Source organism: Vipera berus, assembly GCF_964194415.1.
Source record: "Vipera berus genome assembly, chromosome: 8".
NCBI classification, from domain to species: domain Eukaryota; kingdom Metazoa; phylum Chordata; class Lepidosauria; order Squamata; family Viperidae; genus Vipera; species Vipera berus.
This window is the reverse complement of record NC_138211.1, coordinates 9,692,943-9,718,934: the sequence shown is the minus strand read 5'-3', so window position 1 is coordinate 9,718,934 and position 25,992 is coordinate 9,692,943. Positions and strand designations below refer to the sequence as shown.

At 40.8% G+C, this 25,992-nt stretch overlaps 1 protein-coding gene across 1 annotated transcript; it reads right to left on the bottom strand.

Annotated features, from left to right (window-relative positions):
• Positions 1-270: 270 nt before the first annotated feature.
• On the bottom strand, positions 271-25,992 carry NRGN (neurogranin). The gene is made up of 3 exons (XM_081333373.1): positions 25,785-25,992; positions 12,479-12,693; positions 271-1,488 (listed from the first exon to the last, which is right to left on the bottom strand). The coding sequence occupies exons 1-2, from the start codon at positions 25,797-25,799 to the stop codon at positions 12,487-12,489; spliced, it is 222 nt and encodes a 73-aa protein (XP_081189499.1). The 5' UTR covers positions 25,800-25,992; the 3' UTR covers positions 271-1,488; positions 12,479-12,486.

The window sequence follows — 25,992 nt, the reverse complement described above, 5'->3', positions numbered from 1 at the left end:
CATGTTATCATCAAAACAGGCAAGCAAAATGTTTTCAATACAGATAGCATTTCCCAAACCTAGGGCTGTAAGAAATGGTGGTTTGCACTGGGGAAAAAAGATCTTAGCCACCCATGGTCCATTTGGATCCATGCAAATCAGGAGCCTGAAGGCCAATTGTGGGGTGGGGGTGGAGGGGGGGGACAGATAGTAAAAGTGAACTTGCTGAGAGGTCACCATCTCCCCCTGGCTTGAAGGTTCTGGTAAGCAGTGACCATCCTACAGCGACTGTTGGTTTGAAAAAAGAAGTCACGGCACTATGAAAACAAGCAGAGACACCCAAAGGGTTAATAATATCTCCGTTTCAAATCACTGATGAAAGGGAATACTTCTACAACAACTGGATGGATCTAAAGGAGGCCATCTGCACAACATCTCTAAAAGGAGGCGTAGAAGTGTTGAGCACAAAGGAATAAGCTAGCATGCAACATGCAAGAGGGAGGCTGAGAGAACACCAATCTGCACTAAACAAGGAATGGCATTGTTCTTCTGGCTGGAGGTGGACCACAATTTGCTTTTTCTCTTTCGTTTGGACAGATGAAGGCAGCATGGAAAGAGATTTCTGAGAAACAGGCTTAATCTGAGGGGTTCTGTGGCATTTGCAAAACTCGCCACCCTCAGTGGTGAAGGCAGACAAAATGTTTTTAAATGGAGTGGAGAGGGATGGATGTATATTTGTAAATTAAGGGATGGGACGGCAAAATGTTAGTTATGATCTCTCCCATAAGTGGGAGAAAAGTGGTCATCTATTGGCTAGCCCCTATAATCTTGCCAATCTATTTTTCTCTCTCCTATGATTAGAACACTTTGTAAAAATAATCTATAATTTAACTTGATAAAGTGAAGGTTGGGGGTCTTGTTTCGAGGCCCAAAATAACAGCTTATAACATTATGTCTGTCTTCAGTCCCATTAGCCAACGCAAGAATGCTTCTAAACTACCTTATCATCTGTCTCAAATTCTATTGACCAGGTGTGAAAATAAACCTAAAACCACATCTATTTTTTTTAAAAAAACTTTTCTCCACTGCCCATCTTGCTTAGAATTCAGGACTCTGCCATAAAGGCCCACTGCCTCATGGGGACTGTTGGGTGGTTGGGAAATAGCAAGGAACGGATGGATACAACCATGAAGAAAAGGTGTAGTTATAATATATTGCACCGACAGAGTCTCTCTCTTTGAGGATGGATATTTTGACTGACATGGGCAGGCACCAAGAGGAATCCTGGGATCTGTGCAGGAAGAAAAGGCAGAGAAAATAGATACCGGTATTCTGAAGAGAAGGGGCAGTGGTAAAGGTTCTGAAAGCAAAATCAGTCCAAAAGAAAGGAATCGTGTCTGCTCTGCACTCAGACAATAGGATGTTTCTTCTGGAAGCAGAAGGTGAATTCAAGGGGACCAGTAGGAACCTGCCTGGATGCTATGGTTGCTTCCATTTCTTCTCTAGTCCCTGTAGAAGGAGAAAAAAATAAATCAGATCACTTGAATCTGGTATTTGAGATAACAACAACAACTTGCCTAGCAATCTGGGCAGTCAAGAATGACTTTTTCTGGCCAAGAATCATTCGTCTCTCCAAGCTTGGACTGACTGTACCGAATGCTCCCCGCAAGGAACGGATTTATTTGGTGTTCACGTCGTTTGGAAAGGACAGTTAGTTTTGGGGAAAGGCACGGGGGGGAAAAGATGGAGCAGGCAGGAAGCATCCTCTGAAGAACTGGGTGTCTCCATTTTGACTCAGGAAGGGAAGAAGGAAAGGAGGTTGTCGGAGCTGATTTGGAAACCTAACATTTGCAGAGGAAGTGTAGGCTTGAAGAAGGTTTGGCTCTCTCGTTACTGTCTAGCAGATGGCTGCTATCAACTGCTCTGCTCTGCCTTGCTTTCAGGACCTTGCTTTTGGGGCTTTGCCAAATACCCCAGGAAGTCCTGGCAGCTTAATGCAAGGTCATTTGTTTTCAGGGATGAAGGATGATCTGGTGGGATTCCAGAAGGAAATGTACTGCTCTGAGAGACTTCATGTAAATCAATCCTCCAGACTGTCTCACATCAGGGGATAAGGAGGCACCTTTTTGAACATCACTTCCATTTTCTCTGGTGTTTGCTTATAACAATCAAAAGAAACTGAGAACTTTTTTTGGGGGGGGGAAACCCCTAAAACCCTGCTGCACCAGACTATCTGGTTAGTGCTGGGTTTCCTTTAAAGCTAAGTAGATACCTCCAGGACATCATAATTGAGCAGGAAAAACAGGAAATTTCCTTAAGGGTATCCAATGGCAAACAAGGGGATATCAAATGATCATAATTGATATGCTGGATATATATTAGATGCTAAGCTATAGTTTCTTGAACCTTCCTATATTGAATAAACCACAGATTGGCAGGTTTTATACAAACTCCAAACCATAAATTGTGGTTTATCAATTGCCACAGTCGGGTTCACCCAAATCATTGGAACTATGAACAAGGATGTTTTTAAACCCATTATAAGCCACTGGGAAAAGATGTCCCAAAACACACACGCGCGCACACACACACACACACACATGGCACTTACAATTTAATTATCTTATCTGGGTTTATTTATTTGGGAGGGGTTAGATGGGGGAATTGTCCTGGGAATATAAATAAAGGGCGAATAAAGAATAATCCAACAGAGATTTGTGTTTCAAGCGATTACAGGAAATGGCTTTTCATATTCAACAAGGAAGCTGATCAAAAATAATCTCAGTTTGTGGAAAAGCCATGGCTGTGTTCACTGAAAAAAATGACAAGTAGAAGGCAACGTTTGTAAGATGTTACATTCCGAATTATGTTTTTTTCTCCTTTTGCATTCCTGGACATCAAGGTTGATAGGGAAGACGGAGACATATGTGTTTGTGCATATACCAAGTGTTTTGATTGGCACGTAGCAAATAAAATTCAAGCGTGGAACAGATTTTGTTGGAAAATATAGAGAAACAATTCTAAACAAGACGAACAGCCTTTGCATTAAACAAGCTAAACCTGGACATAAACTCCATCACAGCACAGTAAGAAAACAGTTATTCAGTTCTCCTGCACTTTAAACTGTTTGATTAGAGAAGCATAACCAAGGTGCTCTATATCCAAAATACATTTCCTCCACATTGTCCTCACCCGGGAGAACCTCTGATTTCATAAATGTCTTCCATGACCTTCCAAGGAGGCTGTGACATCTGGACTTGCAAAATTTCAGGTGATCACTACATATACGCAAAGAATCAGAGGTACCTTCTTGTTATTCCCAGTGATGATCCAGACCAGAAATAGCAATGGGCTCTTTGAGTCTGATTGTTGAAAACTGATTGTAGGGTTCCTTGCCTTTTTTTCTTTGGGGAATACATGAAAACTATAGTGTAAGCCATGAAATAGTCATCTCACAGAAAACCTAAAACTGTTCCCTTAATCCCAGCCCCATCTGGAGTCTCGAAGGCTGCCCCCTTTTCTCTGGAACTGCAGATGCCTGGAGAGTCAACTTGCCCAAATGTTACTGGCACTTAGGAAAGCAATCAAAATCTCAGAGAGAGAGATAAATTGAAGGAGAGGCCTCTTGTGTATGTGTGCTAATTATATTTAGCTTTTATAGTTCCTCTGCACAAGAGTATTTGACTCTTAATATGTTCGTGTTAATATCAATTACTTATTTGAGTTATAGAACCATAAGCTGCTCAGCATCAGTCCATGACTGGAGAGGATAAAGGTATTCTAACCTTTATTATTTTTGAAAATAACTCCAGGTGGCGTTGAGTGGGTTGGGCTGAGAGACAGACAGAGAGACAGAGATAGAGACATGCCAGTATCACTCAGCTGATTTTCATGGCTAAGGCATAGACTTCAACTCATCTTTGCTTTCCAGCATGGTGCCTTAACCACTCTTCCAAACATGGTAATACCAGTCTTTCTCAACTTTGGCAATTTTAAGATGTGTAGACTTCAATCCCAGAATTCCCCAGCCACACTGGAAATTCTGGGAGTTGAATCCACGCATCTTAAAATTTTAAGATGTAGAGACTTCAACTCCCAGAATTCCCCAGCCACGCTGGGAATTCTGGGAGTTGAAATCCACACATCTTAAAATTGTACTATAACTGAATGTCTAGAATAGATTCTCTTAATTCAAGGTTTTAAAATATTAGCTTTAGTTTGTTTAGTTATAAGGATGGATCTCTAAAATTTGATAGAAATTTTAATTGTTTACTCTGATGAATTTTACATATTGGCTACTTTCGCCAATTACTGATCGTTGATTTGATTCCAATAACAGTTATGGTTATTTTATATGAAGTATTAACCTAATGTCATTTTGAAAATTCTTGTTCAAGTTTACCCAGCATATAAATTGTCTTTTATTTCTTTTTTGGCTTTTTTTTTCTTATCCTTCTTCACAGTTGTACTATTAAATATTTGTTAAAATATTAATAATTAAATACATAAGTTATTGCTGAAATTACCCAAAGCTTAAAATCTCCCAGATGGGATAACATTAAATTGGATTGGAAATGTTTTGGTCTTGCTGTTTTTGTTTTTTGTTTTCCTTCCAAATGCTTAAATGTTTTATTGCTGCTCTATTCTTGGCTACATTCTCCACCAGGATTAAAAAACTCTTGTTATCCCCAGATAGTAATCAATCCATACATCTAGCTTAAATGATGCCAACTGTCTGCTTTATGCAAAACACTAGGCTGAAAATAACAACTCGTACAGGGCAATATGTGAGTGAAATGAACAAGTGAACAACTGGGACTGAGTCCGTGCATTGCACTGAACTCTACTGTTCCCTATTTGGTGTTGGTTTAGCTTGTTGTGTGAAAATACAATCGAGTAAATTAAATCCTTTCTTCCAAATTTAAAATCTAACAGACCACAAAAGGGGGAAAAAAAGGATGGGGATGGAAGAAGAAAAAAAAACAGTTCTTCACAGCAAATGTGCACAAGAAACAGGCTCATTAAAATGCAGTTCCTTTAGAATAATGGCAGCATTATTCTTTGCTGTGTTTGGGATTTGTTGCTCTACCTATAATGTTGGTTTACTCCTTTATGTACTTTATTCTTGCCAGCCTTTAAAAATAGACTCTGCTGATGAGAAGAATTTGAGCTGGTGTTGCTATGGAAGAATTCAAATTGCAACCCAGTCCCTTCATCTCCCTTGGGGAGTTACTATTGGTTTCCATGCTAACTACCCGTGTGTAGGATCTGTCTTCCATGTGAAAACTAGGACAGAGAGAGTTCCCAGAGTAGTGATTTATTTGATAATCTGCAAGAAGATCATATAGCGGAGGGAGGGAGGGAGGGAGGGAGGGAGGGAGGGAGATAGATAGATAGATAGATAGATAGATAGATAGATAGATAGATAGATAGATAGATAGATAGATAGATAGATAGATAGATAGATAGATAGATAGATAGATAGATGGATGGATGGATGGATGGATGGATGGATGGATGGATGGATGGATGGATGGATGGATGGATGGATGGATGGACGGACGGACGGATGGATGGACGGACAGACAGATAGATACAGTGATGGGATTCAGCCAGTTCACACCAGTTCGGCAGAACCGGTAGCTAATTTTTTGTTGCCAGAATGTGCTCCGGAAGTGGCATCCACACAGAGAACCGGTTGTTCACATATTTGAATCCCACCACTGGATAGATAGATAGATAGATAGATAGATAGATAGATAGATAGATAGACAGACAGACAGACAGACAGACAGACAGACAGACAGAGATGGATACATGGATGGATGGATGGATGGATGATAGATAGATAGATAGATAGATAGATAGATAGATAGATAGATGAGAGACAGACAGACAGAGATGGATACATGGATGGATGGATGGATGGATGGATGGATGGATGGATGGACGGACGGACGGACTGACTGACAGACAGACACAATGGATACATGGATGGATGGATGGATGGATAGATAGATAGATAGATAGATAGATAGATAGATAGATAGATAGATAGATAGATAGATAGATAGATAGATAGATAGATAAGAGACAGAGACAGACAGACAGAGATGGATACATGGATGGATGGATAGATGGATGGATAGATAGATAGATAGATAGATAGATAGATAGATAGACAGACAGACAGACAGACAGACAGACAGACAGACAGACAGACAGACAGACAATAGATAGGAGAGAGAGAGTTTGCAATAACTTAAGGCACCTCTACAAAATATAACTACCAAAACCCAAACAGTCTCAGTGCCAATCCATAATTTCAATTTTCCCATCCTGTGGAACCCTTGGTCACTGGGGGGAAAAGGGTGGGGGAATTGTGCCTACTCCACTACCTCTAAAAATATTACCTGCCCCTGAGGTGGAAAAAGTGAGTGATTTCTTCTCTTCCCTCTCATAAATGCACGTTTTCACTGATCAACAATGCACACCAGCATTTATGGCGAGAGCAGATACTTTCAATCTGTCCTTACTTGGATTCTTCAGCATGTATATAGCCGCTTATTAGACAGTTTATCTCTAGATATTTTTTTCAGACAAAAAATATTCTTTTTTTTTGGCTTTGCTTCCCCCCCCCTTTCTATTGAATAATATCTTAATTTGTTAACAGGCCAAGGGGTTTGTTTTCTTCAAATGCTTCTCCACCCCTGCAAACTGGTACCTGTAATTTGGAGTGCATCGGTTTTGTAAGAATCTCAAAGCTTGGCTATGCAATTATGTTCCTATCAGAGGAGTGGAAGTCAGCGCAGCGGGTGTGAGCCATTGATAGATGCAAGGAATTTGCATACTCGATAAAACAGAGGGGTCAAAACCACGTGACTTGGATGTATTTTCCCTCCCCCATAATTGGACCAATCCAATGGTATAGATTCTCCTGCTTGAGCAGGGGGCTGGACTAGAAGACCTCCAAGGTCCAAGGTCCCTTCCTATTCCATTCCATTCCATTCCATTCCATTCCATTCCATATTCTATTCTGTTCTGTTCTGTTCTGTTCTGTTCCGTTCCGTTCCGTTCCATTCCATTCCCTATTCTATTCTGTTCTGTTCTGTTCTGTTCTGTTCTGTTCTGTTCTGTTCTGTTCCGTTCCGTTCCATTCCATTCCATTCCATTCCCTATTCTATTCTATTCTATTCTATTCTATTCTATTCTATTCTATTCTATTCTATTCTGTTCCGTTCCGTTCCGTTCCGTTCCGTTCCGTTCCGTTCCATATTTTCTATTCTATTCTATTCTATTCTATTCTATTCTATTCTATTCCTCCATTCCATTCTTCTATTCTATTCTATTCTGTTCTGTTCTGTTCTGTTCTGTTCTGTTCTATTCTTATCCCATCCCATATTCTATTCTATTCTATTCTATTCTATTCTATTCTATTCTATTCTATTCTATTTTATTCTATTCTATTCTGTTCTGTTCTGTTCTGTTCTGTTCTGTTCTATTCTATTCTATTCTATTCAAGGGTTTTTTTAAAAATTATTATTGGACAAGGCATCTTTTCGCTGTGGAGATTCTCAGTCATCCAGGTGATACTTGTTTCAAAGGTGCTTTTTTTCCCTTCAAAAGGCAACCGGACTGTTGTTGCTTTTTTTTTCCTTTGTGGAAGAAGAAGAAAACCCATTCTTCTATTTCTCCCTGCCATCAGAACTGATGAAGCTTGACTGCTTTGATTAAAGAACAAAATACAATTACTTCAGTGCTGGGATTCAAATATGGGAACAACTGGTTCGCTCTGTGTGTGGATGCCACTTCCGGAAGTCCATTCTGGGCCTGGGCAACAAAAGGTTAGCTCCCGGTTCTGCCGAAGTGATGCGAACCGGCTGGATCCCACCACTGAATTACTTTTGTTTCTACTTGGAAAGTGCTTCTGGACTTTGTGCTTGAGGGGGAGAAAAAAATGAAACGTTGATTTTGGGTTTTACCGATTAGATAGGTTTGTTGTTATAGAAATACCTACTTTATAAAAGGTAAAGGTAAAGGTTCCCCCGCACATGCGTGCTAGTCGTTTCCGACTCTAGGGGCCGGTGCTCATCTCCGTTTCAAAGCCGAAGAGCCAGCACTTGTCCGAGGACATCTCCGTGGTCATGTGGCCGGCATGCCTAGACGCCAAAGGCGCACGGAGCGCTGTTACCTTCCCACCGTAGTGGTCCCTATTTTTCTACTTGCATTTTTACGTGCTTTCGAACTGCTAGGTTGGCAGAAGCTGGGACGAGTAACAGGCGCTCACTCTGTTACGCGGCACTCGGGATTCGACCCGCCAAACTGCCGACCTTCTGATCGACAAGCTCAGCATCCTAACCCACTGAGCCACCACGTCCCTTACCTACTTTATACTATTGTGTAAAAATAAAAAGTTGACATTTGATTTTATTATCTTATTCTACTGCACCAAAGGGAGTTGGAAGTCAATGCCTTTTCTTTCTTTTTCCCCCTTTTTCCTACCCTTTTCCCTTTCCTTTTTCCTCCCCTATCTTTCCTACTATTTTCTTTTGCATTTTTGTATTTTATATTATAAATTAATTTTAAAAATAATAATAAAAACAGATGGAGGTTGTTGCATGAAAAGCAAAACGTTTTCTTCTTCCTCAAAGGGAAAAAAAAAACAACGGTCCAGTATTAGCTTGCTTCTTGGAAGATGGAACAGAATGCAATCATTTCAAAAGAGAGAAAAGTTGATAAGATTTTTGGTGGAATGGGGTTGCCATGGGAAGGGGGTACCTTCAAATCAGTGCTGACTCCGGGTGACTGCCAGCTAAAGCTCCATATTGGTCACATCTGGTGGACTCACTCATCTCCACAATTTTGACAATGCCTTTGAGAAGAATGGGACCTTTCAACCTAGGGGAAAAACTGATGAAAACAGGGTGAATCTTTTCTTCATGTATTGAGAATAATGGAATAACAGAGTTGGAAGGGACTTGGAGGTCTTCTAGTCTAACCCCCTGCTCAAGCAGGAGACCCTATACCATTTCAGACAAATGATTGTCCAACGTCTTCTTAAAAACCGCCAGTGTTGAAGCATCCACAACTTCTGGAGGCAGGTTGTTCCACTGATTAATTGTTCTCAGGAAAATTCTTAGTTCTAGGTTGCTTCTCTCCTTGAGTACTGCGAAGTTGCCTGCAGGCCTCCAAGGGACAGAACTTGTGGTGAGACCCCTGACCACTCCATTTGTCATTCCAATGAAAGCAGCAGCAACCTGTATTTCTAAAACTAACCTGATTTTATCATTCAGCCCCACTGTCTGAGAAAAATAGAATATTCAGCACCTGCATTGCTTGCTGCCTGGTTCAACAGAACGCTTTAATAGGTCACATCCTAACCGGAGGAGATTGTTTAAAAAGCACCTTGATTTCTTTCATTGCATGTCAGAGCTTCAATAGAGTTTTCTCCAGATTTGTAAGGTGGGAGGGAAATGATGTCTTCCTTTATTGCATAATAATCAAACATTGCTTCTGAGGAGAGTTTGGATCATCTTGAAGGTCAAATGTCTTGAAGCTCAGTTGCATCCCGCAACAACTGGATGAAAAGACCCCAGAACTCAGAATTTCGTACAAAGTTTGTTTTTTTGTTTGGGCTGCCTTATTTCACTAGCCATATCACCTGCCCCTGATTAATTTATCCTACCTTGAAACCATTAATGAAATTTATCATTGGACAGAATTTTGTAATGTAGCAATGTAAAGGTGGACAGCTGGAATCTCCAGCGCTCCTCTTCGAGACCAACCCCCCCTAGCACCCCTCTAAAAGTTGTGACCCTCTTTTCATCTTGAATGTTACAGCAAGGAAGGTTACTTCATGGAAGTTATCCTACTTGTTTCTGTAATTCGTTTTATGTTGAGCCAGATTTATAATGAGATCAAATAGGTTTTCCCTTAGCTCTGTCTGCTTCCCAGACTGTAACCCACTAGCCCCATATGACCCCTCAAAGATTAAAAGTTTTTTTTGAGCTTTAAAAATAGTAGACCCTCCTATTATTTGACTGCTCAAAGGCATCATTTGCTCCAAGAAGAGAAACAGAAATCCAGCCTGCCTTATCATTAATCCATCATTGTCACAGCTTGTGAAATATTGCTAATTTAAAGTCAGCAGACAAAGAACAGCTGAGAGCACATTGCATCGGCCACCTCAGTTGAGAGCTGGGGAAAAATAGGCAAGAATTTGTTCTGCCATTAACCTTTCCTGAACTGAATACAGGCAGTCCTCATTTTGGAACCTGCCCATTACAGCTTTTAAGTCGTGATGGCCACAAAGCAGGTGACCCATGTGACCGACCCTATTTCACAACCTTTTTTCCCAGCGGCTGTTAAATCAATCCTAAAGGGCAAAAAAAAAATGTCAAGATGCTAGGCTAAAAAAAAATGTGACAAGGGCAAGGCATCAGCCCCAAGATTGTAGCTGCCAACTTGACTTCTTGACCCAGGTCCTCCATGCAGACTGTTGTGTCCTGGGTTCTTGCTGGAAAGCAGGAGACGAGGTGAGAGAGTTCAGGCAGGAACATGCTTTTATTGAAAGGCTGGAACTGAACTGAGAAACAGAGCTGCAATGCAGCTATTTATACTCCAGCCACTAGGCGGCAGCCAATAGGTTTAAAGCAATCTATTGCCACCCTAGAGCCAACCAATGGCTGTCCTGGAGACTGACTGTCTGAGGAGCTGGCGACCATTACCCAACTCTCTGCTTAAGCAATCTCACAGCAACCAAACCCACGTGGTACAACTTAGTCAAACTAGGCCCAATACATTACACAGACCACACCGGTAGGTGCAAAAGAGTATTACAGAAGCTTCCTAAAAGTTGAAGAATAGCACAGGAGACGGAGTAAGCAGATGAAATGGAAAAATGGGGCAGCCATTGTGGAAGATTCTACTGGGTGCCCTTTGTCTCCGTTCAGCCCGTAGAAGAGGGATGGGCAATTAATTTTCCCAAGGGGTCCCATGAGACACTGGGACTGGTATGGAGGGTCAAACCAATAGGCCGAACATAATTCTGCTGAACATTAATTTTATTGTGTTATAAAAAGCAGTAACCCATATGATTTTGAGTAGCTGCCAACTGGTAAGAAGGCATGTTACATCTTATTTACGTTTTATTTCCAGTTTCTGATTGACCTTCATGTGGGCCGGACAGGGACAGCCAAAGGGCTGAATGTGACCCAGAGGCCATAAAATGCACAGGTCTGCCACAGAAGCTACAGGTAGGAGTGACAATTAAGCCTTACTCTGGCTAAGTATGTAGGGCAAAGCCTTCTAAGCTAGTGTTTTTTTAGCCTGCTTCCCTCCAGCTCTCAATTCCTATGAGACTCCTGCCCCAGATTGTCAACGGATGAAGCGCACCCAGGACAAGCTTACCAGCCTGGCTAGTTTGTCATGAGTCCTTTGCTTTTGTTTATGTAAGAATCACCAAGGATTTTTTGTTATGGTGGTTCACGAGTTCAGTTCAAGCTGACCTGAGTTTGTGTGTAGCACATCCCTCAGTATGTTTTACAGCATCTTAATGTTCCTTTGTGTGTAGACATTCAATACTGCTGCTTTTTGTTAGGATAAAATGAACCCAGCAGGAAGGAAGATGGACATTTTTGTTATGGAAAAATCTTAGAAGTTTCTGGCGTACAGAAATAGATACCATGGGCAGCTAGCCAATTTTGGGAACAGCCATTGAAAAATAAGATGCCGTGAACCCAGTAGCACTTATGTTTTGATATGCTGCAGTACAAATCTTTGTCCAGTTTTCTGCACTAAAGAAAACTAGAATTTGTTTGTTTGTTTATTTCTTTTATTTGTGGGGGCCTTAGTGCTCTCTGAGCTTGGCTCTTTTTAAGCGCTGATGATGTTGCCGAGTTGGGTGATGAAATGTTTGGAAGAAAACAACCAAGCTCAGACAGCACCAAGGACGCCACAGGGCTAGAAATATTCCCTTTTATTGGTATTATTTATTTATTAAACAAACTGATATAGCATCCCAATTCACACACAGTGACTCCAACATTAAAAATCCACGGTTAAAAAATCACCTTCCCCCAACCCTTGATTGGCTTAGATGCTTGATTGGCTTAGAATTGGGTCCCCGAGCCTACTGACAACACCATGTCTTCAAGGCTTTGCAGAAAAGCAACTGGGCGGAGCCAATCTTATCTCTAGGTGAATGGTATGCCTAACAGAGGGAGCCATCACAGAGAAGGTCCTTCGGCTAGATCCCACCAGATGTATTTCCTTGACAGTTGGAGCCCACAACATTCCCTGCCTTCCTGCTCCGGTGGGGCCAGTTAGATGTAAGAATTAACTATAGGTACTGAGCTTTTCACTCTGGCCAGTCTGTCATGGTCTCACAGGGTTATTTTTGCAGGGACAAACAGTAGGACATAGTTGGCACTTAGGAAAAGCTATTTCACAATAGCTTGAAATTGTTATGTTATCAGGAAGAGATGAGGAGAATCCTTACCTGGCTGCTTAATCTCCATTGCGCAAGTCTCCAGTCCGGGTGCTGTTTGTACACTCGGCATCCTTGCTTTTACGTTCAATTTCACCCCCCTTAATCTTCTTCCTAGTCATGTGGCCACGGAAACTGGCCTGGATCTTGGCAGCAGCTGCATTGGCATCTGGATCATCTAATGGAATATCCAAGATGTCTTCATCCAGTTTGGTGCAAGCTCCTTCCTGAGGCACAGATGAGAATACAAAATCAGCACAGGGGAAACTCAGCCTGCTCTCTACGCCGACTTACCTGTGCTTATGGGGAAGGCCATCAAGGAAGACCGATTGCCATGTTAAAAATACATGACCAGGGAAGACCAGAGGGGAATGGTTGAGGAATGGTTGCCATACATACCTCATGGGTTTACAGAGGGTTGTTTTTTTTTGCAGAACTTCTTTGGGATAGGCAGTGGCAGCAAAATACTGAGAAGCCATACATTGTTCATTGGCCTAGAGATGGCTGACTAGGAGCTGGGAAAATCTCATTGGGGGCAAATCTATTTGGGTTTAGGGTTAGGTCTCCATGAATTTAGAGAGAAAAATGGACATGACCAACAGATACATAGTGTGTTGGTATGCCTAGAAGGACAGTGACTTTCTGAGTCTGCCTTATCTACATTTCCTGGGAAAATACATGGGGGGGGGGGGCAAATCCACTTAGGGTTAGGATAAGGTCTCTTGAATTCAAAGAGCAAAATTGGTTTTGCCAACGGATTTGGAGCACGTGGGTATGCTTAGGAGGGCACTAACTTTACAAGCCCATCTTACCTACAATTCCCAGTGTGTAGGTATGCTTAGGATGGTAATGACTTCTCGATATTGCTTTATCTATGTTTCATGAGAAAAGCCATGCAAATCCACTTAGGGTTAGGGTTAGGTCTCCATGAATTTGGAGAGCAAAATGGACATCGCCAACATAGTTGGAGTGTGTCCGTATGCTTAGGACGGCACTGACTTTTTGATCCCGCCTTAACTCCCTTGCCGGGGAAAATACATGGGACTACATGTACTGTTGCCCAGAAAATGATATGGCTGTCTTATTGAAATCATTAGGAATCCAGTTCTACATTACCTAGGATTTTATTCCAAGGTTGCAAGGAATGATTCCTACAAAAATGTACTACATGTGTCAGATGCAAGTGTCCAGTGGATAGGTTCCTATCTGTCTTTGCCACTTTCAGATGGGATTTTGCTGTTCTACCTCTCTTGCTGCTCAATTTAGCTGGGGAGAGGTGTTGTTTCCCCAAGTGTTGACGAGAGTGTCATTCAAACACACGTTCTGAGCTCAAATAGGGCAGTTACATAACTGAATCTTATAGGGGGACTGAGTTCTTTCGAAGGTAGTAGGAGTAATTTTACTTAGTTCTTTTGTATGTTGCAGGACAGCATTTCTGTATTTGAAAGGACTCCAACTCATTCTGATGAACAGGTTCCTTCACTCCTATCCTTCCTGATAGCTACAACGAAACCACCTTTTAACTGCCATCTTCCCTCAGTCACCTATTCTTGGTTACTTACCCCCAGTTTGCACAGTAATGGAATCATCAACCTAAATGCAAAATAATTTGGAAGTAATGGGGGTGCCAGCTATCTAAAATATATATATATATATTACCTTGCTAGGCCCCAAACATGGGACAAATCTATATATATATATATATATATATATATATATATATATATATATATATATATATATATATATATATATATATATATATATATATATATATATATATATATATATATATATATATATATATATATATATATATATATATATATATATATATATATATATATATATATATATATATATATATATATATATATATATATATATATATATATATATATATATATATATATATATATATATGTTTTCTGAGGTTTTCACGGGTGTTTGTATGTGGATCTTTGGTCATTCGGGTTTTTTCCCCACGTAGAATTGAAGGTGTAAGAGCAACGTTTCGACGAAATCTCATCCGTCATCCTCAGGCTGGTGGCTTCAGCTTCGTTCTTCTGGGAGAACGAAACACACCCCCACCCAATCAGAACACAGCTAACCCCCCACCCAATCAGAGCACACCTCCACCCACAGAACACACCCCCTCTGGCAGTTTAAAAAAGAGGAACAAACAGCCACTACCACACACTTCTCCCAGAAGAATGAAGCTGAAGCCACCAGCCTGCGCATGACGGATGAGATTTCGTCTAATCAAGCTGCAACTGTAGAATTGTTCCAAAGGTGTCTCTTCTACAGCCGAGTTTCAAGGGATGTAATTGGACTGTCTAACTCAGTCTTCTTCAACCTTAGCAATTTTAAGATGTATGGACTTCAACAGATAGTTATGATCTCTCTCTCTCTCTCTCTCTCTTCAGAAAATGGTAGTCAGACATTATTCAGGTGATACTCCTGAAGAAGTCAGATCAAAATTACAAAAGGAAGCTGAGGTCAATATCTCAGACTCCTGCCAGCACAAGATAATGTCCTCAATCAGCATATTAAGGAAAGCCTGCAAATCATGTCTGCAGCCCAAAAAATATATTGGGAGAAAAGAAGAAACAATCCTTTAAAACTGGACCAGCTAAATATGAACTTAAGCTGTCTCTGCTATGGACTGGAGGTGAAATGAATGCAGCACCATGAAAAAGTGTTTTTTTAGAAATGGTGAATAGAACATGTTTGCTTTGCATTTAGAGAACATGGAATCCTCACTTTCTTTGCTTTTTGTATTTGATTCTTCATAGGTTTTTTTTTCTTTCTTTTTTTTAAAAAAAACTTGGTAGACCCCTTTTGAAGAGACTTCCCCTTGGAACATAGCATGAGGTTAGCAGGAATAAACCATATTTAACTCACTCTCCATCACTGCAGTTTGGAAAAATCTTTGTGAATTTACTAGACTATTAAAAATGACCGGCAGGGCTTAAATGCCTCTTACTGGCCACATGAAAAATGTGCTTGCCTTCTTAAAGATGTATTTTATCGTTTCATTATATGTGAACGAAGCTCTTGAGTGCTTGCATTCCTCCCCTGCAAGCTATTTTGAGATGTGTTGTGTTTAGACATTGACAAATTCCACACTGGTTGCACTGCATTGCATTTTCCGTGTGTGTGTGTGTGTGTGTGTGTGTGTGTGTGTGTGTGTTCAGCACATTAACATTGCACAGCTGGGGAATGGTTATATAAGTCCACCTTGGGGTGGGTAACTTCCTGCTATTTGCAGTTTTTTTAACCTCCTGTGTGGGCAAAACTTTGTGATTTTTAAGCTGAGAGCAGCTTGTACAATTTAATGGATAACCTCCCTCTCTTTTGGTAGGGAAGGAAGAGGGGAGATATAAAAGTTACCACATTTTATTATTATTGTGTAAGTAGTCTAAGCTTTTCTGATGTTGCAAAAATAGGCTGGCACTGAAAGTTCTACTTGCTGATCAGTAGCTAATCCAGGACGGGCAATAAAATATACGGTACAATAATGCCTTCATACAACACCTCATTAATTTGTAAAGTTTATGATTTTTAAAATGTCTCTAATAGAAGATCCAGAGTAGAGAAATTAGTCAGCCCAAAGCTGCTTTTCCAAAAGGCATCTGGACTTTGTTGGGTTTTTCCCCCCTTGAAAACGTTCTGCTTCTCACGCTAGGAGCTTCAGGGCTGAAGAACTGACAAAGCTTCTTGGATCTGAAGAGAAACATTTTCTGTGGGGAAAAAAAAGAAAGTCCGGGTGCCTTTTGGAAAAGCACCTGTGACAACCATGATCTGCATGATTGAGAATCTCCCTAGAGAGGAATTAGTCAAATTTCACATTCAATTTCTGACATCCAATCTTAAATTCATTCATTTTTGTCTCAGTTTGCAAACATTCTTGCAAACTGATTGTAAAAACAATCATGAAGATGTGTATACATTTCCATGTACGCTTTTTACAATATTCTTGTTTATCTGGATCATCTTTTTTCCCCAATAAACCAAAGTTTATGATCAAGAACAATGCCACAATTCCTTGAGATAAGTTCAGAAGTCCTTTGGAGAGACTGGAGTTTTAAAAAAAAAACATATCATTTTTCTGTCTGCTGCCCACAGCTTTTCTGAGTGGGCAGTCTACAAATACAATTAATAAATGAATCAATGAATGTTCCCCTTTATATTGGGAAAAATAAGTCCATTTGGTTGTTGAAAGGATCACACAACAAATACACAAAGGAAATGAGATGGGAATCAAAGTTTCAAGTTTCAATCAATAAAGGTTAAGTTAACTCCTATTTTTGTAATCATTTAGTCACTAGTTTATAGCAATGTTTTACTGTCAATTGAATTTTATTTTGGTCTTAATTTTCACTAGCTACTAGAGCCACTTTAACGGCATAGATAAAATAGTCAGTAGACAGTAATTGGACTCTTTTTAATTTTGAAACCATAATCACTCCTTATGTATTATTCATCCATACACATTACACCACTGCATTTTGTCTAGATATAATAATAATAAATTATTATAATAATGTTTTTTTCCACGGCTTTTAGTGTTATAATGGTTCTGTATGTGAGCAGTATTTTTACCATTCCATTATTCCAAACAATCATTTAATTGCCTTGCATAAATTGTATGATACCTCATTAGAATTTTTACCGTCCAAATTCTTAAATTTTAACTTTAGCCATTTCACTTGTTTTGTTCTAGGATTTCATGGCTTGTTTTACTTTAATCAGTTGTGACTGTTTTGTTTTGCTTGTTAATGATAGAAAGAAAATGATTGACTACTTAATTCTGACTGAAAAGTTGCCTGTCGTAGCTCAAGTGTCTTTAAGGAATCAGATGCATGTAAGGAGATAGTAAGAGTCTAAGAAATTGGTAGCCCAGGTATCTTACAGGTTTCAGTAATGAACATCCACCCAGGAACACAGGTGACAAGGTGTTATGATGACATCTGGAGAAGGATAGAATTGAGTTTCCAGGTCACCTATTAATGTTTTGGATTTTAATTGCAATTGTTCACTTTTGTTTGTTTTTCTGATGTATTGCCTGCTGCCCAGAATCTCGGGTCCACATGTAGGGGTCATATAAATTCCTTAGATAAATAAATCATGCAAATTAAGTAGTATTACTTGCATAATGATATTTGAATCCATGAGATATTCTCCTCCTGGCTTCTACTCTGTCTGTTATTATCAGCCTTTCCTGACAACCGTGTCCCTCAACTGCAGAGCTTTGACTGACTCCATTAGACAAGTAAGAAAGCTGTTATAAATGTAAGGAAATTTACATATTGTACAAGGCGCAGTTGTTTTAATTGTGGTGGACTGATGACATAGTATCAATTAGTTCATCCACTGTTCTAACTTAATCTATGAAATTGGAGTGGGCTAAAATGCTGTTAGCTATCCCAGGTAAACCAAATGGGAAACACAGCCAGAGGATCTCATTCTACTTTATTGTAAGGCTACGTTAACAGAATCTTGCAAGTCTGAAAGTACAAATCTCCCACTCTCTTTTACTGCCTGACTGATTTAGGGTGGATCCTTCCTAAGTTTCTTTGGATGACTGTTAAGCAGCTGTGGGCTTTTCTAACTTTTATCTGATCATTCCCTAGGCCAATGGTAGGCAACCTTGACTCTTTTATGACTCGTGGACTTCAACTCCCAGAATTCCTGAGCCAGCATGGCTCAGCATGGAAATCTCTCTCTTTCCCCTCAGCATAGCTGGCTCGGGAATTCTGGGAGTTGAAGTCCATGAGTCATAAAAGAGCTGAGGTTGCCTACCCCGGCTCTAGGCAACATGCCTTCTCCTCATCCCTCAAGATCGTTCCACATACCATCACAAATGCAGACTTTTAACTAATTCAGGCAGCATACTAAATCAAAACTCAGTGTGCCCCTATCACGGCTTAGCAATCAGAACTTGTCAACAATATTTTTAGTCATTTTGGTTTAGCCCTAAACTAATATAATGTGTGAACAGGCAGCATAGCACACTTATAGGTTATAGATAAAGGATGGGTTCCAAGTCAGAAGAGATACTTAGCCAAGGAATATGTGGGAGAAAAGCTATTCTGTATTGGCATATTTCATGTGGAGGCAGGTGGGAAGTCATTTAAATTTCCCATAATGCCCTGCTGTGGTAATCTATCAAGGCATCATGGGTGATGAATACAGTGACTTTCCAACCAAAGACCAACTCTGGGCTTTGCCAGCTGTTAAAGATACCAAGTGTTCACTTGATAGCTATTCAAAATTAGTGAAAAATAAGGACAGGACGTCTGTGATGAGTCTAAAGAGGCGTCAGGATCCAACAGGAGTATTAGAAAATGTTATCATAGTTCAACAGGCATCTGTCCTTGCAAAAAGTCAGCCTTCTCTAAGCATTTTCTACTCAAAACTTCCAAATAAAAGTCAACTTTCTTCTGGTTATCATCATGTTTAAACATGTCTCTGCTCTTTATCCAGGATCATCTGATTGTTTCCTTCAGGTCTCCCAACTCCATGCTCACCCTATAAACTAACAATCAAATGGGCCTTTTATTTTCTTCTTGAAAAAACACTTTTGTCTTTAACGAAATTACAGCAAATAAAAACCTCCAGACTTTTGTCACCAGCAAGCCAAAAATGAAGTTGCTTGATAAATTGTCTTCCTTCCACAAGTTAATTACCGTATATTTCGGGGGCCAAGTATTTAAAAGGAAAATTTTGAGTTCATACCCTGTTCTACATCCCGAGTAGAACTTTTGTGCTTGTGTAATTTGTCACTGTTGGCTTTGGTTAATTGTACATGTTTCTAACCTGAAATTTGTCCTAATGTTCTGTAATGTTTTTAAATTTCTTTTAAATAGGCATATTTTGCATATTTGGTTTATGTTTCTCCCATTGTATCCTATTTTGCATCTTCCTTCCTTCCTTCCTTCCTTCCTTCCTTCCTTCCTTCCTTCCTTCCTTCCTTCCTTCCTTCCTTCCTTTTGCATTTTGCTATACTACTTTTCCTTTATGTACATGTTATCCATATTTTTGCCTAATTTTGATATTTAAGAATAGGAATTTTAAATATATCCTTGCCAAAAAAATTGTGCAGCAGTCTACTAGATAAAAAATAGGAAAGACAAAACAAAACAAATGACAATGATGAAAAGGGATAATGTTTAAAAAGACAGAGAGGCAAACATGGGCTTGGAAGAGAGACCCAGTTTAACAACTCACTGATCTTCAGAAATGGGTCTTCGGCTTTGAAAATTGGTGCCACAATGTCCCTCTTCATCTTTTAGGTGCCACATAAACCTTCCTGGCTTTTATAATGAGTCCCGGCATCAGTGACCCATTTTTCTGCCTCGGTATTGAATAATTAAGAAGTGGATATCCGAGACGTACTTTGCAAATGTGTCAGTCTGATTGATGACAACATATAGGCTTCATCCCTCAATAGAGTTAAAGGAAGGCTGTCTCCAGCTTCTCATTGCCTTGTCCTTTGGTCAGCTTCCCCAGTCACTTTTCTAGGCACTTTTACTCCATTCTCACTTTGTGGCAAGGCTTCCAGCCAATCCCCTTTTTCAACTGCTGTTGGCAGAAGGCTGTGTTGCACTTGGTAAAAGCTTCATTTGATTGATTGCTTTTACAAAAACAGCCGTGGGCCTCACCAGTTGGCAGTCCTTCTCTATGGTGGCAATTCTGCAATGCTTGTTCCAGATGTTTGGAAGTCCTTGGGCAGGATGTGAAGTAGTTCTTCCTTTGTATCAACTTTACCAGGTGGCCCAGACAGGAAACACACCAGAGCCAGAGCCCCGGTGGTGCTGTGGTTAGAATGCAATACTGCAGGCTACTTCTGCTGACTGCCGGCTGCCAGCAGTTTGGCAGTTCGATCCTGACTGGCTCAAGGTTGACTCAGTCTTCTATTATTCCGAGGTTGGTAAAATGAGGACCCAGATTGTTGAGGGCAATAGGCTGACTCTGTAAAGCACTTAAAGAGGGTTGTAAAGGACTGTGAAGCGGTACATAAGTCTAAGGGCTATCGCTATTGCTATCAGACAAGCTAATTCTATTTTATTGTAAAGCTACATTAACATAACCTTACAAGTCTGAAAGTCCAATTATTCAACTGTCATTCTCACAGGGTCCCTTCTGAGCTTCTTGGTCTTCCCATTATGCAGCTTCAGGCTAGGTTTCCTCTTATCCGACCATTCCCTAGGTAACATCTCTTCGTCAGTCTCTACATAACATTACAACCTAGCCTGTTTCTGGCCTGTGAGCTGTCACTAGAAGAGGAAGAGGTGAGTAGAACAAGATCCAGGACAGTTCTGCCCTGACAGAGTCTGCCTCTGGAAATGCTGAGCCCACGGGAATGTGGCCATTACTGTGGACAACGTTGGAAAGTTGAGGCAAGGAATCACCAGGTTGACGGTAGAAAGCCACCTTAGATAGGACGACTTGCTTAGAAGGAGACAGTTCCCAAGCAATTGTCCATTGTGTCTCAGTGAAGATCTTCCCTTAAGGGTCTACTGGTGTTCAGTGTGAAACAAAGGAGGGGCGATCCAGCTTGCCTTTCCAAGTCACAACACTCTGCCTGGAATTCTTGATTATTTCCTAAATGCTCTCTGTTTTGCACTTTGAACCAGAAATGCTGACTTTTTGAACTCCAGGTAAACTGGGATTGCAACTTTGCTTTCTCACTTCAGCGGTGAATGACATCCACCTTGGGGGAAAAGTCTTTTAGCAACAAGCCTTAAGGGCTGGGACTTCTCGCCTTTCATGCCTGCTTGCGAGCAAACAGAAAGGCTCCTCCAATAATTCAAACTTCACTTCCGACTTTCACCCACTGTGGTTGGCAGGTAATGCACTGCTGGGATGACACACATTATCCAAAAGGGGAAAATAGCTGTCAGCCCCTGATAATGGGAACATTCCCCCTTTCCTTTGGAAGAACCCCTGCTGAGCTCTGAAAAGCAGGAGACCAACTTCACCTGGCTTGAAGGCTTCTTTGGCTGGGAAACAACCCATTTGTGGTGTGGTTTCCAGGAGTTTTAAGGGTGAAATGGATAGTCAAGTATCTGTAAGACTCCTTGTACATCTCTCAGCCTGCCCCTCGCTTGCAAATAGGAGGCCAAAAAGTTTGCTTTCCCCCAGTCTGGATAGCTTCTGGGGGCTTCAGGAGAAATGTTGATGGGCAGCTTAGCCTTTTGGATTCTATGCCAATCACTGGTTGCAGAAAACATAGGGGTGTCATGAAGACAGAAAGGGGCATATCCAGATTAGAAAGCAGGTTTTCCTAACCCTGTTCCCTTCAAATTGATCAGGTCTTCAGCTTATCAGGTTTATTTTTAACCCACTTAAAACTGGCAGCAGCTGACAAAAACTGCCGGGCGCTGCCTTCACCTCTTTGCTGTCCTCAGGAAACAGACTTTTCACTTCTGCTCTTGATAGGAAGCTGGGAAAGGTAGGATAGCCAGACATCCATGACCCACCTTCACTCTTGAATGTCACTGCAACTTTACAAAGGCTTAAAGGGTACATCAGAAACACACCAAGTTCTGTACCCTGCAAACATGTGGGCCAGTTTAGTCTGCTGAACACAGTGAAAAGAGCTCTGCCATTTCCCAGCTGAAGTTTGCCACTCCCACACTTCTAGGAGCTGGAGCAGATGTGCACTTTCATCTAGCTTAGAAAGCTAACTTCTGGCTTTATGATAACTTCACAGACCTGGAAGAATTTCCGGGTCAAGCCATTAGCAGGAAGGCGAATTTTCCCTTAATGGCTACGATTTCCGTCATTGAGAAGGGATCCATGGCATTCCATTACAAAGATGCTAACTGGTACTAAATGGAAAGGGTGGACTTTGCCAATATTTCCCTTTTTTTTTTGAAACATGCGAAGTTCCCATACTTTTAAACTGCTGGATAACATGTGGGTGTCCTCTATGCTTTGGTATATTTCTTCTAGTATGCCAAAGCAGAGGACACCTGTTAAAAACACCTGTTAAAAACAATGTCTTCGTTGGCATTTGACTCCTGGGTTTTCAAGAACGTATTCAAGTCATATCAAAATGGTTTATCTTTGCCTTCTTTCAATAGTTGTTGTTTTTTTTTCAATTTTCTAGTTTAACTTATTGCCCTGTTTTCCAATAGCTGGCCATCTATGTTTTGTGCAATGCCAGTCCTGCATGGTTGTTGTTTTTTTTAGATATGCCAGCTGGGCACAGATGTCTATTAGAGGGATAGAAAATAACTATTTATATTTTAAGGGTCCACTGCATATGAATTAATACAGATTTGAACGATAGTGCAAAGAAGCATCCACCAATATTAGGGAGGTCAATTTCTCTTATCTAGAACTTACTTCCTGTGTTGTGACTGCTTCTTACAAACTGACATGGCCAAGCATGGCAGGACGGATAGAAACTCAGCCACGGAATGACATCCTCTACTGAAATGGAGCAATTCTGGCCATTTTGCACACTGAGCTCAAAAGACAGGTGGGCCTTTTAGGAGGTGAGCTGTGAGTCTAAGGTGGCAAAAAAGTCAGGAATCTGGTCATTCCTTTTGTAGCTGACAATTCTCATTCACCTTTTATGAGCTGCAACTCACTTCGTTGGAATTGCAGGGAAAGAGAGCCCAAAGTTTTTTTAGGGATTCTAGCATTCTTTCCAACTGCTACTTGTTCTACCCCCATCTCCAAGGAGCAAGCAACCTTTGCATGTTTTCCTGTTCTGTCTTTCTTGGATGCTCCTGAGCAAAGGCCAGTGGTATAGAGATGTCCAATTATTCTTCCTGGATGAACTTTAATTTGTTTATGGCCACAGGTCAATAGGGAAAGGACAGAAATAGTGTTGGAAAATCACTGGAACAAGGGAAGGGAAGGGAAGAACCATCAGTGGTAAACTTCTCCAAGTATTCTGTTTGTGATGTAGGGTAATTGGATAATAACAGAATAACAGAGTTGGAAGGGACCTTGGACATCTTCTAGTCTGCTCAAGCAGGAAACTCTATACCAGGGGTCGCCAACCCCCAGTCTGTGGACCAGTACGGGGCCGCGGCATACCAGCAACCGGTCCACACATACAAGCAAAGTCCCATTGCGGGATGCAGGCAGCACACAAAACCCTCCAGTCTACGGAAAAACCTCTCTCCATGGAAATGGTCCCTGTTCTATACCATTTCAGACAAATGGCTATCCAGTCTCTTCTTAAAAACTTCGTGTTGGAGCATTCACAGCTTCTGGAGGCAGGTTGTTCCACTGGTTAATTGTTCTAACTGTCAGGAAATTTCTCCTTAGTTCTAGGTTGGTTCTCTCCTTGATTAGTTTCCATTCATTGCTTCTTGTCCTGCCTTCAGGTGCTTTGCAGAATAGGTTGACAATTTCAAAAGCCACTTTGAAGTAAAGGTGGAAAGAAGCAGAAAAGAAGCAATCACAATTGCAAGAGGAAATAGATAGGGTGTGCCAAGGACATTTGCACAAGAAGCAGGCTAATATTCAATTTTTTGATGTGCTCAGTGCTAGGATGTTTGGTCTCCGGTTGCATCATAGCCATTTATTGTATGCTGCTTTAGAAGCCAATAATATTTTTTTCCCTTCTTGTTAAAGATAGCTTAGGAAACTGAAGCCTCTGTATCCTACACTACTGTGTATGATCCACTATTTAAAAGTTATGACAGCAGCTGCCGGATGTTTTACACAGTAATCCAGTACTTACAAGCATGAATTTATATCTATGTGATGGCTGAAAGGAATCTGTCCAACTAAGCAGAGATTTGAATGAATGCCACATCGGATCTGGCCAAGCCATTCGTATGTGTGAAACTTTAACCCGACATTCTTCAAAGCAAAGATGATCTGGATAAGTGGGAAACGGGCATGGTTGGCATCTCCAGTATAGTTGCCATCTCTTCACCTTCTATCTTACCAAAAGTATGAGCTTATTTCTCCCCCTGCCAATCGGGAATGATGGGAAGCATAGTCCAAAACATCTGGAATGTGGCAATCACTTGCACCTGATCTGGAGTTGCTATTGCTCTTCCCAAATGCAAGCCCACTCATTGAAAAATCAATCAATTAATCAGAATAGGGAAGGGACCTTGGAGATCTTCTAGTCCAACCCCTGTTCAAGCAGGAGACCCTATACCATTTCAGTTATGTGTCTGTCCAGTCTTTTCTTAAAAACCACCAGTGATGAAGCACCTACAACTTCTGAACACAAGCTGCTCCAGCAGTTAATTGTCCTCACTGTTAGGAAGTTTCTCCTTAATTCCAGGCTGCTTCTCTCCTTGATTAGTTTCCATCCATTGTTTCTTGTCTTGCCTTCAGGCACTTTGGAGAATACGTTGACTCCCTCTTCTTTGTGGCAGCCCCTCAAAATACTGGAATACTGCTATCATATCACCCCTAGACTGTCTAGAGAAAAGAATATGTCCCACTCATATAAAATAAAGTGTTATAATTTCTTTTCTGCTTTTTAAAATGGTAAAAAGATTCTTCATCCTGATCCTCTAATTGACAAGGGCTGGGATATGCTTCCATCTCAACCCCCTTGCAAAAGGATGGAGCTGCTTTTTCCTCCTCTTTCTCACTCTCTTTTCCCCCTCTACACACAGGAACAGCAATCAGCAACAACTCCCACACATAAACTAAGAGTTCTGCTGGCCCTGTTGTTATTTCATGTTTAGCGCGCCGGTAATTAGAAATGTTTGTGCCAGGCAGAGACGCTGACTTTCGGGATTTCAAGGGGGGATCAGGGAAGGGGCTGCAACTGCTTAAAGCCAAAGAGTCCACCTATATTAATTTGGAATTGCTACAAATGCAATTGATTTGGTTTAATCCAACAATTATAACATCTATCTATCAACCATCTATCTATATCTATCTATCTATCCATCTATCCATCTATCCATCCATCCATCCATCCATCCATCCATCCTTTCCATGGATACACATCTTTCATTCATTCTCCAAAATGTCAGCAAATGCAAGTAAATACAATAAAAAACCACCTATGACTCCCACTCTTTAATTTCCCATGTCTCATAAAGGGCATCGTAGACCCTCAGCCAAAGTGGGGAGCCCTGCCTTTTAGCAACATTAAGAAAAGAGATTCAGCCCTTAACACCCCCTACACTTTTGCTGGAAATCCAAAGACTGTTTCCATCAATCTTTTGTCAATGACAGCAGCAGCGCTGAAAAATCCTGGCTGTTGTGCTTTAACTTTGTTTGCCCCCCTAGTCAACTTTATCATCTTCCTGTCCAAAATTTTGTGGTACAGTTAAAAAAAAGAGAAAAGTATGACAATATAATTTCTACATACATTACAGCAATCCATCCTGGGAGATTGATTGATAGGTGCTTGGAAGTCTGTGAATCCGCTTTCTGCTCCACTTCAAAGAAAGAAAACCTTGCTTTCTCTCTCTCTCTCTCTCTCTCTCCTCCCGTTTGTTTTCGATTCTACTCTTTTTGGCAGGTGCTGAAGTTGACTAGAGCTTCCTGCCTGTGGCACCCAGGACTGCTTCTCAAGC